The 16,688-nt window shown below is 42.9% G+C and overlaps 1 protein-coding gene across 3 annotated transcripts in view; it reads right to left on the minus strand.

The window, feature by feature from the left end:
* The window catches only part of ETV6 (ETS variant transcription factor 6), a 122,927-nt gene that overhangs the window by 72,038 nt on the left and 34,201 nt on the right, over positions 1-16,688 (minus strand). For 2 of the 3 annotated variants that reach the window (XM_084206360.1, XM_084206362.1), the window contains exon 2: positions 8,092-8,218. In XM_084206360.1, coding sequence (XP_084062486.1) covers positions 8,092-8,218 — 127 coding nt within the window. The remainder of the gene's footprint in view (positions 1-8,091; positions 8,219-16,688) is intronic. The other variant, XM_084206361.1, reaches the window with a different exon arrangement.

Raw genomic sequence — 16,688 nt, forward strand, 5'->3', positions numbered from 1 at the left:
ATTTTATTTCTTACAAAAATAATTTTTAAAAAAGAGCATGGGAGCATTTATAACATAATACAAATGAAAAATCAAACAGACATTTGGGATGGAAAGAGAAAAGCAAGCTAATTTTAGGTACACTGATCTTGACAATGTCCCTTTAAGACAAAGCTAAAAATGCTTCAAACCCAGCAATACCATAAATGTCCTGCTGCTTCTGCTTCTTATTCCTCTCCACACTTTCCAGGGGAATTCCACAAGGGATCAAGCTTGAATCCCATATTAAAGTCACATGGCTTCCTTTCCCCTCTGAATAGAGGTGAACGTGTATTTTGGAGATTTAAAACCCTACAGTGAAGCTCTCCAAAAGGGTAAAAGACTGGCTTAGCACCACTGGGACTCCCACCCACACTGCCAGCTTTCCAGATCCTGAAGCACAGGTCTCTTTGACCTCCCACATTAGGACTGCTTTGCAAGTTCCCACTGAGGCAGGAAAGCTCTTACCCCTCCCCACGCTTCCACTGGGAACAGTCCGAGCAGGAAACTGCTGTTAACTCTGGGCAACAACCAGGCACTTTGGGAAAAATAAACCACTTGATTCTAGAATCTCTCAAGGAGCAGAAAGCAGCTCACAGCAAGTGAGCTTTCTTTACAAGTTTTTTCACACTTAACCTGGATGCTTCTGCCATAGCCACCAGGCAGCACTAAGGAGTTAATAGATTTAGGGTTAAACTCACCAGCTGTTTGCAAAAGTGACAAGTGAAAGGGCCCCGTGTCACTCCAGTGCAAAGCCAGTGACAAAGGGGCAAGGCTCCTACAGGTGATTAACAAAGACCATTCCAGAAAAATACAAAGCAGGATCTTCATGATCCAAAGGCCACAGTTTTCCCAGCAGAGTCAGTAATGGTGTTTCACTCTTCCCAGTGCAACACAGTCCATATAAAACATTAGCACCTATATTCACAGAATCACAGGGTTGGAAGAGACCTTCAAGATCATTGAGTCCAACCCAGCCCTGACATCTCAACTAAACCATGGCACCCAGTGCCACATCCAGTCTTTTTTTAAACACATCCAGGGATGGTTGACTCCACCATCTCCCTGGAGAGGCCATTCCAGAACTTTATCACTCTTTCTGTGAAAAACTTTTTCCTAATATCCAACCTGTATTTCCCTTGATGCAGACTGAGACTGTGTCCTATGGTTCTGTCAGTTGCTGCCTGGAGAAAGAGACCAATCCCACCTGACTACAACCACCCTTCAGGGAGTTGTGGAGAGTGATAAACTCACCCCTGGGTCTCCTTTTCTCCAGGCTAAACACCCCCAGCTCCCTCAGCCACTCCTCACAGGGTTTGTGTTCCCAGCCCCTCACCAGCCTCGCTGCCCCCTCTGGACGTGCGGGAGCATCTCAACATCCTCCCCAGCCATGGCACAAGAGTGACTCAGAGTGGGCTTCCCACCTATGCAAGTTCCCTGTTTGGAGAATCTCTTTGAGGCTGGCCTGAGATTCACAGTAACAAAGCCCTGGGATGCAGGGTGGAGCAGATAAGTTCAATTCAGATGAGCACCAGAGGGTGCCTGTGGAACAGCCTACCTTAGGTTAGAGGCACGATCAGTGCCTCCCCAGCTCATGCTTTGCATCCTGCTGCCCAACAACTGGACACAGCTCAGAGTCCTGAAGGAGCTTTGCTGGGGTTAACCAAAGTAATGGGTACTGAGGCTGACAGGACGGCTGGCTGGGATTTCCACACTCCACTCAGCCTGCCAGCAGATTATTAACAGTTATAAACTGAAAGACCAGGAGGCAATGCTGGATGAACCCTCTCTGAATAGCTCACAATAAAATGTGCAAGAATAGTCTATGGCAGAAGACAAAGATGTAACATCAAGATTAAATACTGCAATAAGGTGTTAGCAAGCAGTGCCATTGCCAGGCTTAATTTTTTTCTTTTTTTTTGTCATGGGTTGGCATTGGTTACATGTAAGGTGAAAAGCAGATGAGGAGAAAAGGCAAGGGCAGGAAGAGGAAAGAACAAGGCTTAAGTGGCCATAATGTCAGAGAAGAGCAAAGAGAGGTCTAGGAGAAGCCAATAATTTGAGAAAGAGGCCAGCCCAGGTCCCACGAAAATCAGTGGGAATTTAACCACTCATTTCAGGAGGACCAGGATTAGTCTCAGCCACTAATTTGACATTCTGGCCACCTCTCCCAGTCCCTTTGTCATATGAAGCTTTTATTTTATTTTCCCTGTATGTGCGTCAGTCAGTTTTGTTCCACGAAGATCCTTCCAAAGCAAATATTTTCATTGCTTGCTGCTCTAAATGTGGCTTAGGGTAAAGGGCTTTTTTTCCCATCTCACTGCATACTTTCAGTTCAGTGCATTGAATATTCTAGTAACTAAACAACAATATGCTTAATGCTTCAAAGTGGCTTTCCAGCTGCTAGCCAAAATTGTAGAATAATTAACAGGTGCCAAAGGATTAATAAAAGGAGTAGCATAATTAATAGACACTATACAGAAAAAAATGAATCCCTGGCAATCCTGAGTGTTGTTGTTTCCTCCACCTTCTCTTAATTGTTTCCTGCATTCCTTTAATAAGAAAAAAAAAAAAGAAAACTAGTGCCCTTAAAACACAAATGATACATATAAGCAGCAACACATGATCAGAAGAAAAAAAAACTGGCAACAAACTGCCTTCAGGTCTGATAAATGCCTTAGTTTAAACAAACTGCCCAACTACCTGTCCTACCCTACTACTCAGGTCCACACAGAACTTTATTGCACTATATGGAACAGCTAAGTTCACAAAGATGTCAAACCAAAACAGAAGCACTGGACTAGGTCCCACCAAATCAGAGTATCAAAAAATAATACAAATAGCCATGCAGAAAGATTCCTATGAAACACTCACTAAAAACTTAAAGGCCTTTAATACAACCTTTGCAGAAAACTAAACAAATTTCCTTTCTGTCCTTAATGAGGGAAGTAGAACAGACCATAATAACACAGGAAAGAGAGATACTAAAATAAAAAAATGTGATCTTCCTAGGTGTATGTGACCAGGCCTGCATCCTGTGAAGTTTATCCAAATCAGCTGTGACCTAGAACTTATCACACACTGGAAAACCAAAGACCAGAACCCAAGCCTACACTGGAAACAAAAAGCATTCAGATGATTTTACAAATAGGTCTTTAGCTTTCCCTACCACTACAACACCCCAAAAGTGAGTAGAGTCAAGACAACACTGCAGTCCCAAAGTAAAAGTTCTGCCCTATGAGGAGATGCATGTACTGAGACAGCTCAAGTGCATCACTGCACTCTGAACATCAGTGCAGACTGTTGGGGGTTCAGAAAAAAGGCAACAGCAAGAGAAATTAGTTGTTGCCAAAAAGAATTGCTTAGTGTGCACAGAAAAGTATCTGCAAAGTGACTTACCACGACAATGGGCTGCAGGCACGTGAAGGATGCCAACATTAAGGAGAGAAGAGTAATTAGTTCAGAGGAACAAATGAACTTGTTTTTATGTTTGTATCAAGAGAAAACTCTGAAATCTTTGCCCATGAGATCACTCTCCCTAAACAAACACACACATGTTCCCAAGAGAAGATGCCCTTCAGAGATAAAAATCAAATTGTACAAATCAACATAAGCATGCAAGGGGGAATGATGTTGCACAGGACCAGAGCATGCAACAAATCCTTTCTCAGCACTGGGATTTCTTCTGTCTCTCTTTTTGAAGAAGTTTTATAATGAAGGAAGCAAAAGAAAACCATGAAGCCTGTAGCACACATTTATAGTTGTTGTTTTAGCAAGCAAACCACCTTATTTTAATCTGGTATATTACAAAAAAGGAAAAGGCTGTTTACTCCATAATTCAGAACATATTAATAGACCCTGAAAAGGGTTGTCATAGCCATCTCTTACATGCTGTATCCTCTATGCAGTAAGAGCTGTTTATTACAAGGCCATAACATAAAATAATTAGCTAATAACATTTTACCAGATGAGACAAAGAATAAAATGAAATTAAAAAAAAAAACACAGACCCCCCCACCACAAAACCCTACTAACCTTCTCTGTGGCAAAATGGAGTGTTTCCCCAGAGATAAGGGATATGTAAATAGCTCCAGAGGACTTCCACCTATTTCTACATTTTTCATTATCACAACACCTGGGCAGTTTCTGTATTATTTTTCAAAACATTTAAGAGTCTTTGCACTCATGGGGTTTTTTCATTTTACAGTGAGGGATCTAAAACAACGTGTCCAAGGTTGCAGAAGGCCCCAAGGGCAGCACCTTGTGTGTGAGCTGAACTTGCTTCTCTTCAATCCTCAGTAAAAAAAAAACCATTTTCCAAACACTCCTATCTGACATTAGTGCAATCTAGTGGAGATCATACATGCTGCAAAGAGATCATATATGTCTGCATGGCAAACACACCAGGGACAAAGAGCACCTGTTTTCTGACTACATACCTGAAGTGTAGGAAAGGATATTTCCCAGCTCCCCACTGGTGTTTTGCTGACAATGCCCCCAATACTCTGTTCCTGGTGGATGTTAGGCAGACAAATATGTTTTAAAGTATGGGCCAAAAGTCCCTTACAGGGAAGTGCAGCATCAGAGAAAGGTATATTTTATCCAGAAATGATTCTTACTACCCCAGAGATTTAAAGTTAAGACTGATTACACTGCATTTCTATACAATAGGCTAGTTGGGGAGAAAGCAGCTACTTAGAATATGAAAGGCTGTGTGAAAAGGGGAAAGTGCCTTCACATCACCCCCAGAAAAAGGTGTTTGTGTATATCATTTTAGCTCTGTTGACCAAAGAGAAGGAAGCTTGTAGCAAAGAGAGGTCCATATTCCACCCTTCCAAACTGCACTTTTTCCAGTCTCTGGATGAAATCAGCACAGCCCACCTGAGGCTCATTTGCTCACTAAGCAGTGAGAAATAATTTATCACACCAAAGGAAACTGCTTTACTTATTGTTCTGATATTTTTGCTTGGTGCTCTCAGAGTGATTTGGAACGTCAGAAACAGTGAAATTTGTTATCAGAAGGCATAAAACTGCCTGAATCCAGAGAGTGCTCTACATGTTCCACATGAAACATTTTCTCTAGGTCTGTCTTTGGGTCACCTGCACCTAAGGCACAGGTAGATGAAGATGTGTGGGTTGGGACTGAACCCTGTCCTGGTGTTGCTGAGCACCATCAGAATGTCATGGAAACAGAAGGAGTGCAGGCCTGACAACCTATTGGCTCTGTGTGAGTGGAGGAATTTACCACATCTCCCTGTTCTACTGCAATGAGGGAGGCCTGAAAGAAGTTATGCTCCACATAAACAACAAAAACAACAGTAGGGACGGAACACAACAAAAACTCAAACCTAGAAAATCCTTGGACTTTGCAAATCTAAACGCAACCTTTACACACAGCCTGAACTAGAAATTAGTTATTTTGCCTGAATTCTGAGGCAGTTTGGATTTAAGATCAAAGCTGTACCTCAGACACATCTCTAAAAATAAACAAATAAACAAAAAATAAATGAGAGGAGTCCATGCAGGAACTGGAAACCCCTATATTAATGCCTCTTAAAACCTCATGACACAAAATCCAAAAGGAACGGAGTTATTTCTATACATAGTAGTAGCAAGACTACTGGAATATCATCTTCACTTCTGTTGTCTCCACTTTAAGAAGGATGTCTGAAGTGGCAGTCGGTTCACAGAGGTGATATAAACAGAATTTGAAATCTGAAAGCTTAACAGGAAGACTGATAGCCTTAAGAACCTCTCCTTCCTCTCCAGTTTAGCCAAGAAAAGGTTAAGAAGTGACAATCTAAAAGCACCTATATCAGGAGGAGTCTTTTGACAATATTTAGCAGGAAAGGCGATAATGAGATCTAATAGTTGGAAACTGAAGCTGACTAATTCAAACTATAAATAGGACACTTAAAAAAAAGCAAATAAGGAGATAATTAAGCATTAAAAGAACATCTAGAGACCTTATATCCTCCTCATCACTTAAGTTTTTTATATGAAGAGCAGAAATCTTTCTGCACATGTTGTAGCTCAGTTACTGGACCTAAACACAGCAGTTATGCATGAAGTTTTGTAACAAAAGATACACCAGAGATCGTTTTAGAATTTCACAGTGGCTGCTCCTGGCCTTGCAATGAAGCTATTTATTTAAAGAGTGGTTTTAACAGTGTTTGGGTGGTCTGTTGATTGACAACAATGTTTTGTGTCAATACTGACTGCATACTGAGCTACAAAATACCACACTGCCATTGACTACAATTAGTAAAGCTATGTAAATGTGTTCACGTTGTTTATGACCTCGGACACTAACTTTATGGAAGGCTATTTCACAGATATTTCATGATTAATCATCTGTGCTTTTACACTGCAACAAGTCAGACTGGTGTGGAAATACTAAAGGGAAAGAAGCCTTGCAAGTTTAAAAATGTGCCAACCACAAGAACAAAAAAACCAAAACAAGAGTCAAGGCGAAAGGTTGGATCACATTGTAAAAATACTGGGAAAGAAGTCTTCACTGAGAGGAAGCTTCATAAATTCAACACTATCCAGCATGCAGGCTGGATGGGAAGGAAGCAGGTACAGCATGTACCACCATGTTCAGTCTCTACCTCCCTGCCTTATGTATCTGCCAGACAGAGTGGAGAGGGCAATAATAACTGGAAACCCAGCTGTGATCCTGGCTGTGGAGTGGACAGACAGCAGAAGTAAAGAGCAACAATTACTGCAAGGAGTTAAAAACCCACAAGATCTGAGGATGAACAGCACCAGTATGGAAAAGAACTGCTGGAGAAAAACTGCTTCTGTGTTGGGTTTTTTTTTTTTGTCCTACTTTGGGCAAAGCATAGAAATGCCCTGTAAGTGTGGCAGGCATGTCCTCCTCGGGCCAGGGGAACAGCTGAGCAGCCACACACACATGCAGCCAGGCCTGGGAGCTCACAGATGCTCAGGCAGGGACCAGCCACAGTCAGAAACACTGCAGCAGCAGCTCCCATTCCCACCAGGAAGCACAGAAAACTGGGCCACACAGGACATGTGACACAGCATGGGAACGAGTGACCTTGGGGCAGAGTAACTCAGTGGCCAGCAAGGGAGCGAGCACAGGACTACAGAAATGCTTTAAATACAGTTTGCATCCAGAAAAGGAGTGTGTGTCAAAGACAGCTGAAGACAGGAATGACAGTGTCTTGTGACAAACATGGACTTCCCCCTCTTCCCCCCGTAAAATCCCAAACCCGTTTGTCAGAGGGCAAAGCACAAAGTTTTGTTTGCTCCTGGCCCTCTTGTTAATTGTTGCTTAAGTACCCCAGGAATGTAACACCTGACAAAAGTTTACTTAAAACAACTTTATTTCCATCAGAACTGCTCCCCCTCCAAAAAGGAAAATTCCACTCTTTTTGTCCCCATCCTAATTCTCCTCTCACTGGCCAACAGTCCTTGGCCTTTCCTATTTGTCAAACATTAAATCATCTCAGCAAGGAAGTACCTGGCTCTGATCTTGCCCTCAGCTCCAGTTTTTGTTCCAATGTCAGTGATATGTCCTTCCTCCTTTGCAGCATCCTTTTGTGCATAGCTAAGCTCATTCCTCCTTTCCCACTGCCTCTGGCAGCAATCATGCTCTGCACTAGAGAGCCTGGGCATCACAAGTATTTGAGACCCCTCAGAACCTGAAAATAGCCACAGCACAAACACATTCCACTTGCCACAGCTGGTGAAACTCTGACCTTGTGTTGCAGAACGTAACTGAGCAATTCCAATAAAGTGGAAGGAAACACAGCATTTCCTGTCAGACCAAACCCTCCATATTTGTGCCTCTCACAAAAAACAGGCCAAATGCTCGACAAGAAGTGGAGGAGATGGGAGGGGAGATCCAGCATACTGTATTTAAGAGTCATTTTCTTCAGTTAAAAACAACAGCCAGGAAAACCAAACCAGCTAGAGCTTATTAAACAACAACAAAAAAAGTACAAAGCCAGGGACTTCCCAGCTCTCTTCCATAAAACCAAGCACTCCTCACCCTGCCCCACCCCCTCCTCAGTCCAAGAACTTAAGCAGCCTGGTGCTGACACTCACGCAGGTGTGCTGGCAGTCTGACGGTGTCTTCCTCCATCCTGATGGCTTGAGGCACTGGGACATGTAGTGGTGACGAGGTGTAATTTGGTACCGGGCTCGCTGGAGGTGTGTACGAAATTCTTTCCTGCTGTTAAAAGAAAGTGGGGGGAGGGGGAGGGAGAGAAAGAGAGAGGACAACGTGAACTTTGGAACAGAGGTATGAAACCATGGCAGAGGAGGTGGAGGTGGATGTGGGTGGAAGGAAGGAAGTGTGTGCCTGGTGATGTGCACTAGTGTTGCACCAGCTGCCCAGGGAGCCCCAGAGCACGCACAGAACACAGCGGCCAGCGCTGCCCAGGGCTGAGGAGGGGCCAAGCACCTTTTAGGGTGGCAGGATTACTTTTCAAGAGAGCCATGAAGTTTCCAAGGACCTTCTCAGAAATTTGCCAAGGGAGGAACGGGGAAGTGACATGCAAGTGGGGAGACTCCGAGGGCTTTATGTCAGTGAAAACCTGACAGCAAGTCCCTGATACATGCCTGAGTACCACTGAAGTGCCAAAACCACTTAATCTTACATTAACAAATCAGTCATGATCTGAACAAGCTAAGTGTTTAGCACTATACCCCTTCCTACCATTTTAAACACATTAATCAGTAACTTTTGTCAGTGCTGCAGAAAAACACATCACCAAAGACTACTCTATTTACCATCAAGTAACGTAGTACTCTTGTTTTTGCTAAACGAATTACTATTACCTTCTTTGAAGTAGTTTAGCTTGCAACCAAGTACAGTCAAATAAAGAGCAACTTGTGAATGTTGTATTAGTTTCATAACTGTCACAATTAGGTTCTTACTTAGGAAAATGCTTGACGAGAAATCTAAGATTGAAACTTCACATTATCTGAAGGGAAAATTCTTCTATATTCTAAGCCTCCAATCATAGTACAAAATATACCCTTTGTAAATAAACATAGCCACAATTTTACAGAAACATAAAAAATTATCATTATATGCTTCCTGGACGGTAGTGCATGTTATTCTCCAGAATACTGACACACCAGTGCAAGTATGAATTTACATCCCTGCACATACTGAGGCACAAGGAGGTACTGTAATTTATGAGCATTTGCAGGACAGTACAAGTGCAGCCTCTCACCCTGACCTTGAACTCCGGCAAACGGAAAAGACAAATCTGGTGCTGGACCAAGAGAAGGTAATTGCTTCCATGACAAACCACAGCATTATCACAGCCATGAGACAGGAAAATAGACTGAGGCTGATAGAGGCACCTGCAGAATGTAATGTAAGCACCCTTGCCACCAAAGGGAAGGGGAGGTTTGCAAAAAACACTGCAGGCAGATTAGGTGACATCCAAAAATAAAGGGAACACCTAGAAAGTCTTGCAGCCACTACTTCAAAGCAAGCCTAGTTCAATCTTTTGCAAGGTGCTGTTTGCTGCTCAGGAGCTCAGGTAGAACCAGAAGTTTACCCTCAACATCAGACTGACAGCATGTGGACAACACACTATTATAGACTGAGACACAGTGAGAAGACAAGCCTGTTTCACTCCATCATCAGTTTGTTATTTCTGCAAGTATAGCCTCTGTGTCTGCCAGCTCAGTACTTTTTCAAGAGAAATTGTTCAATCTTATGTTCCTCTCTCCCACAAACTCAGTTTCTTTCTACTCATCCTTGGCCAGGCAACAGCAACCCATTAGCTAGCATGAATTCAGTTTTTTTGCAGTTACCAAACAGGGACACAACGAAAGATGCACCTGTGGAGCTACAAGGCATTATTTGATTTTTCAGCTTCCCCAACTCTCTCCCCAGCTCAAACCAGCTGACTCTGTGCTTCCTGTGGCTCTCTGTGCCCATCTGCACTTCTGCCCCTGGTGCACAGCATCCCTGGAGGGGAGGGAGACCTGGCACTTCCCAGCATTTCCTGCTGCCATCCACAGCGCAGATAATCGAACCACACTGCAGCCGCTTGCTTTGTTCATGGAGATATTCATAAAAAGAGGAACACTTCTGAAACACAGCCACAAAGATGCTGCCTCTGTTAATGGGCACTGGAGGATAGGTGGGAGACCCAAAGTCCTTTTCTCCTCCCTCCTGAAGAATACAGGATACAGTCCAAGCTCAAGTCACATTGCATGCTCACAGAATCACCACTGCAAAGACAAAGTGGCTTCAAGGAGTCTCCTCACTGCCCAAAAGCAGGTAGAAAATGAAATTCAATCCAGAACCATCCACTTCCCTCAAGACTCAAGAGGTGCTGTATCAACCCAAGGCATTATGCTTCCAGTATGTGCTGCCTTTACTGATCAATCTCCTAAAGGCATACCATAATTGGATTTTTACCATGGCAGTTTCATTGAGGTTTACTGTTTTAAAGAAATGCATTTGATTCATTGTTTCCTAGTATTCATAAGGACAGGACAGCCAAAACCAGACAAGATATGGAACTCCAGTTACTTTTCCCACACTTCTTGGATATCCACAGTACTGTGTGAATTACTATTTGCAGAAGGCATTTTACAAGGCACGAAGGGGAGTTAGCTATCCAATTCCTATTAGTGCCTTTGAAATGCCCTCTCTTGCTAATCCTGCATTTTTCTGTCAGCACCTTTAGCCTAAATATCAAAGCAATTTACAGACATTAGGTAAGTCTTTCTTTTTATTAGACACACAGACAACCTGAGTTACAGCAAGAGCACAGCTCAAATGAGCTAAGTAATTTCAGAGTTAAGCTGTCTTGAAAAAGGACAGCATGTGCCTCTCAAGGGCAATACATTTAACAACTGCATGCTGAAAGAGCTGCCCTTTAACTGTCCTGGACAGATTTCCAAAAGGTGTGGAATGGTAATGGCACAGGGAGGTCAAGACACTGGGCTCGTGGAAAAAATTAGCTTAATCCCTGTTTGCAGCATGGGGCAGTAACGTGACTGGCAGCAGAACTGCAAGCACCAGTCCAGTTCTACAACCTGGCCCTGCTCAGTGCTCAGCCACAGGCAGTGCTCAGCCTGCACAGCCAATGCACAAGGTCACATGTGCTCCTCCAGGCTTGCTGAGGCTTTCTAGAGTCACATTTCCAGGAGGTACCTCTTGTGCTCACACCACTGAGAATGGATTGCATTCATCTTCACAACTCCAGGACGGGCCAGTACTTCTCTCTGTGGAATCCACCAAACAAAAACATGGCTGGTGTCTCATGCTTCTAAGGTTATGCAACCAGATACTCTGCCACTAGGAATTTTTCTGAAAGCATTTCCTAACTAGTCAAGTTTAATATTTCCCTTTGTATTAAGGCCAAGAACGGTAGGCTTGTTCAAGCCACAGCTTGGGAGGAAGGATAGGTAGTGCTGGTAGAACCTGCATGAACCTTGTGTGTTCTTGAGCAAACAGCCTTGCTGCAGCTTAATATGCTGGTAAAAGAAACTAAATCAATACACATTTGATGTGGTCCTGTGAGATTTTTGGTGATGAGTGCTAAGAAAGAGCTTGGTACTACCACATTCCTTATTCACCACCTGCCAGGGGACTCTATAAACATCTAAACCTACAAGGGACCAAATGCTCAGCCCCAAACAATTACCAGCTAAGAAATTTCAAAATAGCAGCTCCTGAGCATTTTGCCAGTAGCCACAAAGAGGTGACTAAAACAGATGGCATATTGCTTGCTGTCATCATTTTTGATCAGTTTCTTCAGCTCACAGGGAGTCAATAAAGTTTCACCATGAAATTTCACGTTGCTTACAGTAATGGAAGAGCTACACAGAGTCAGTTTCTATGGAAGGCCCTCCCTGGGGTTTACTCTGGTGGCTGGTGCTCCAAGAGGGCCACCTGGACAAGCAGCCAGGTCTGCTGAGAGCAGGACATGCTTTCACCCGCCCAACTGAGCAGAGACAGGCTGAAACACGTGGCTAAAAATCAAGAGAATCTATGGGTTCTTTCTCTTTACTAAATATTCAGCTGCTGAGAATGCCACAGATAAAGCCATCCTGTCTAAATCAAAAGCTCCACTGACTGTGACTATGTAGTAGGCATGTATCTAACAGCTGACTGGACTCCCAAAGCCATCAAAGGACACACTAATTTCAGTTTGAAGAATTGGGGTACATCCCTTACTGACAAAAAACTACCTGAACACAATTTTCTCTGTCATGAGCACAAATGATTCATATGGTTAAAATAAAAATATTAATTTAAAAAAATCAAACTATCAAAATTAAATTTACAAGAAGTCTCACAGTTGAGGATGAGGGAGGCTGCAAATAAAAACAGCTTCAGGCTTCTGATATAACTGCACTCTTCTAAACTCCAAAGCAACAGCCTTGCAATCTGATAGTCTTTTTGTCCCTTTACTAAGTTCCCTCATATGGCAGGCACAAAGAATATGCATGTTTTTGTAGAAATGAAAATAAAATATGTAAAAAAGTCTGCTAAGCACGCTCTTATGTTGTCCCAATGACATGATTATTTCAGTAGCTGGATAGGTGGCATAGTAAAACTACCTTTTTAAATTGATAAAGCAAAGAAATGCAATACCTATGCAGAAGTTTTCAGGAAACCAAAACAGGCAATGTGGTCTGCAAATACCTTGTGCTGGACAGAAAAGGCAGCTGACCTTAATCACTGAATAAAAGCTTTCTCCTATACTGCACATAATGATACCACATAGGGAGAAAGGAATTGAGAGTGAAAGCTGACACATTTGTCTCCCAGGGTGCTGTGTACCTGTGCCATGAAATGGAAAGGCAGGCCAAGGCAACAGGAGCCAGGGGGAGCCTGTGAGGGTCTGGTTTTCCTACTGTGCATCCTCACAGGAGTAGGTGGCTCAAGCAAAGCACAGGGGGGAAAAGGGCCTTAGAGACAAGGGTGGTTGGGGGAAAATGATGTGTTTGCAGGAAAAATTCAGAAGGCCCTGAACATCTGGGCACCCAGCAAGACAATGACAGCAAACCAGCCAGAGATTCAAGTAAATCAATCGTTAGGGAAGCAAGTGAGGAGAAGACGAAAGGGAAGGAAGACAGATCCACTGTTCACCAGTGGTTTGTATGCAATACCACAGCTGGATATGAAAGCCCAGAAGACTACTGTGAGATGAGCTACATGGTCTAACTTAGGGAGCAGGAAGGAATCAGAGCCTCTAATGGACTGAATAGCACATTTGGGGACTTTGGTCAATGTTAGAGTTTGCATATTCCAACTTCTGCCAGGGACAAAGGCTCAGACTCCAAAATAAGCCAACTAGAGCTCTGCAGTAACAGGGGATGAATTCAACTCTCCACTTCTCTCCCCTCCCCCAGCTGCTGTCATCTTCTTAATTTCCATGGCAGACATCTCCTAATTTTTGATCCCATTAATATAGCAATTCACATCAAATCTATAGCAGCATAATCAGCACACCATCAGTAATTAGAGAAATTAAAACAAACACAGTTCTCTGGAATGGACCTTATGCAAAGCAGCACTTGGAAAGATTAACATCTCGTTTCCTGGGCAGAAAGCAAAGACTGTCAGTAACCTCAGCAATTTTGTGAAGTTCCTCCCTGACTCCTCCCAGCCTGTCCTCCCTGCACAGGGACAGGTGATGGCTCTCCTCCCATGCCTCAATCCTTACTCAAGCAAATAAAAAACAAACAGTGGTGCAATGGTTCATCACAAAGGGAAGGGGAAAAGAGACAGTGGGGAAGTTCATGCTTCTCCCACAGTGATTACAGCCACTGTCCTAATTAAATTAAAATTGTACAGACAGCAATACCAATGCACTTGAGTGCCATGAAAAGGCAGTTTGAGGAGGTCAATGCTGTCATTGAAAATGCCATGATACAGCTGCATTATTGTATAAGCAATCCAAAATATTTCAAATTCGCAAATATTAAAGCAGCAAAAAACTAGCTTAACCACACACTTAAAATTTTTTTTTTTTGCTGTTTATATGGGGGAATAGAGAATAGAATAGGCTAGGTGAAGATAGTATCAAAACTAGAAGATAAAACTAAGGCAACTCAGTACAGTTCATCAAAGGATCAATCATTTATATGTATAATAAAGAATTTCATCTGTAGATATCCCAGTTAAGCAGCAGAAAATACACAAGAGGCAGATTCTGGTTCAGAATTTCAAAGCAGAATCATCATAGTCCAAAAAGGAGTAAAGCCTTATCTATGCACCCACCCTTCTGCAGCAAGGCTCCAAGAAGAGGCAGCAAAGCTGGGACTTGGCCCCCCCGACCTACTGCTTCAAGGCAAGAAGTCAACCATGGATTCAACTGCCTGACATGAAGAAACTATCTGCCCCCAGCCCTTTTCAACATGTAACCCCCAAATTTGCATCCTGGGGTTGTCACTGCAATGCTCCTCTGAAGAACTTGCTACTGACCTGTGTTTAAGCAGGGCATGGAAAAAGCTGGGCCACTACTGCAACCCATAGGGTCCCTCTGGCATCTATACCATGATTTGTTGGTACACTCACTCCACAAAAAGCACCACAGAAGGCTCAAGAGAGACAGTTAATTGTATAGCTAGGGAAAAAAAAAATCCCACATGAGCTTTGAAGTACTGTGGCCAGTGAGTAAGCAGCAGGGAAGCAAGGAAGGCAACAGCAAAGAACTTTCCAGGCTTAGCTGCATGTCAGAGATATTTCATTGCACTTTTTGTGTTCTCTTTTCTAAAACAGGCAGAGCTGGGAAGCCTCATCTCTGTAACATAAGGTGGTTGTACAACCCTGCCTGTGTGCGTGGGAATTAACACCCTGAACACTCTTACTGCAGTCATGTGCTCATTTCAGGGCAAGGCTCCTGGAGGCCATGAAACTGAGATGGGAAGACTAAGGGGAAACATGGTGTACAGGGAGCTGCCCTCTCATGAGTTATGGGAAAGCTCCTCTTCTGCATCTCAGGGCTGGCATGGCACAAGTGTTTTTACTTGGCTGCATGACTGAGCTGTCAAAGTTGCCATGTTACTGTGCATTCAAACACATATCCAAGGACAATCATCATTTCCGATCTTCCTACCATGGTTGAGCATTGCCTTCCGAACATTTCTACTGAACTTGCAGTTACTGTGACCGGGGTCCTTCACAAAAGAGGATCTCAAATATTTACATAGCACAAATCACAGGTCAGAACTGTCACACAGACAAGGTCAACTCATTCACTGTCCTGGGATATCTAATTCCCCATCAGTCAAGTAGCAAAAAAAATCATGGGAGAGTAATTCACATAAAAGTCATAGCTTCTTTTAACCCTCAGTCACTGATGGAAACAGAATTCATGTAGAGCTACAACATCCTGAAATACACATTTAGAAAATACCACTTACAAACATAAGAAATTGCCCTTCTTGATCTGAATATGCAGCTGGATCCTGCTCCCATCTGTACCTGCAAAATTCTTCAGTGAATATTATTTATTTACTTTTTAACAGTGTTTCTTGTCCAGATTTACACTGGTGGAAGTAAAATCCACATATGGGCCTCAGTCTCTCTGTACCTTAAGCTTACTTATATTGGCATACACAGCACCCCTGCATTTCCACCACAGCATTTCTCTACACTTCAGACTTCTGGCAGACTTTCCATGAAAAAGGACATGCCAAATGCCCAGAGAAACCTGGGAGTACCATGCCAAGGTCTAATGCTTCACCTTACAGTTTGTAATCCTGAAGATTCAAGTAGTGCCACAGTAACCCAGCACACACAGCATGGCAGGGAAGTGTGCCACATCCCCTTGATCCAAAACACCTCTAAGCAGGTAAAAACAATTTTCCAGAGAGAATCTAGGCCAGTCTGGGAATAGGACAGCTATAATAAGGGCTGCTGGTGAAAAAAAATGGGCAGATCTACTTGACTAAAACTAAAGAGAATCTTCAACAAGAGAAGCCAGCCAAATAAAATACCCATTCTCAAAGACTGTCTTAGTAAGCTAGTCCAGAAACAAGGGATCATGGATGATTACCACTATGAAATATCACAAAGATTCAGATTATTTAACTCCCAACACATTAAATGCAGAGGGAGTTCCTAGAAAGGGCCATACTTGCACTGACCTTGACTACTGTACAGAAACTGGATATGAAACAAACATCAAATTACAATCTTCCTCTCCCCCTATTCTTTCACCTACTCCAACTACTTACTTCAATGTGAGCAACATTAAGATCAGTGTGACTAGAAAAGGAAGCTCTAGCTGACAAAGGAGAGTATATAAAAAACAGCTGGTAGGATTTCACTTAGAATATTGCATCCTGCACTTTTGCAGGCTCTTCATTCTGCATCATACACACACACACACACTCCTATGTATGCAAGACAGGCAAGTTCTACAAGAGTCAAACAATCCAGCTTGTATGGAAGGAATAAAGGAACTACTGAGATGGACAGAAGAAAGGACAGATATAACCCAATATCCAAAAGGAAATACAAACAGAGAGAAGAGAAGGTAATCTGGAAGACATATTGCAGAAGGACAAGCTAGTAAGAAGCTGTGATCACAACAAAGATGCATTGGGAGACCACTGAAAGAAGCCAAGTTACATAAAAAAGAAACAAAATCTGCAGCAGGTCAGCCTGTAAAAATAATAGATTTTTTTTTTTTAAACAAGCTATTTAGCAG

Source organism: Fringilla coelebs, assembly GCF_963513975.1.
Source record: "Fringilla coelebs genome assembly, chromosome: 5".
Lineage (NCBI taxonomy): Eukaryota > Metazoa > Chordata > Aves > Passeriformes > Fringillidae > Fringilla > Fringilla coelebs.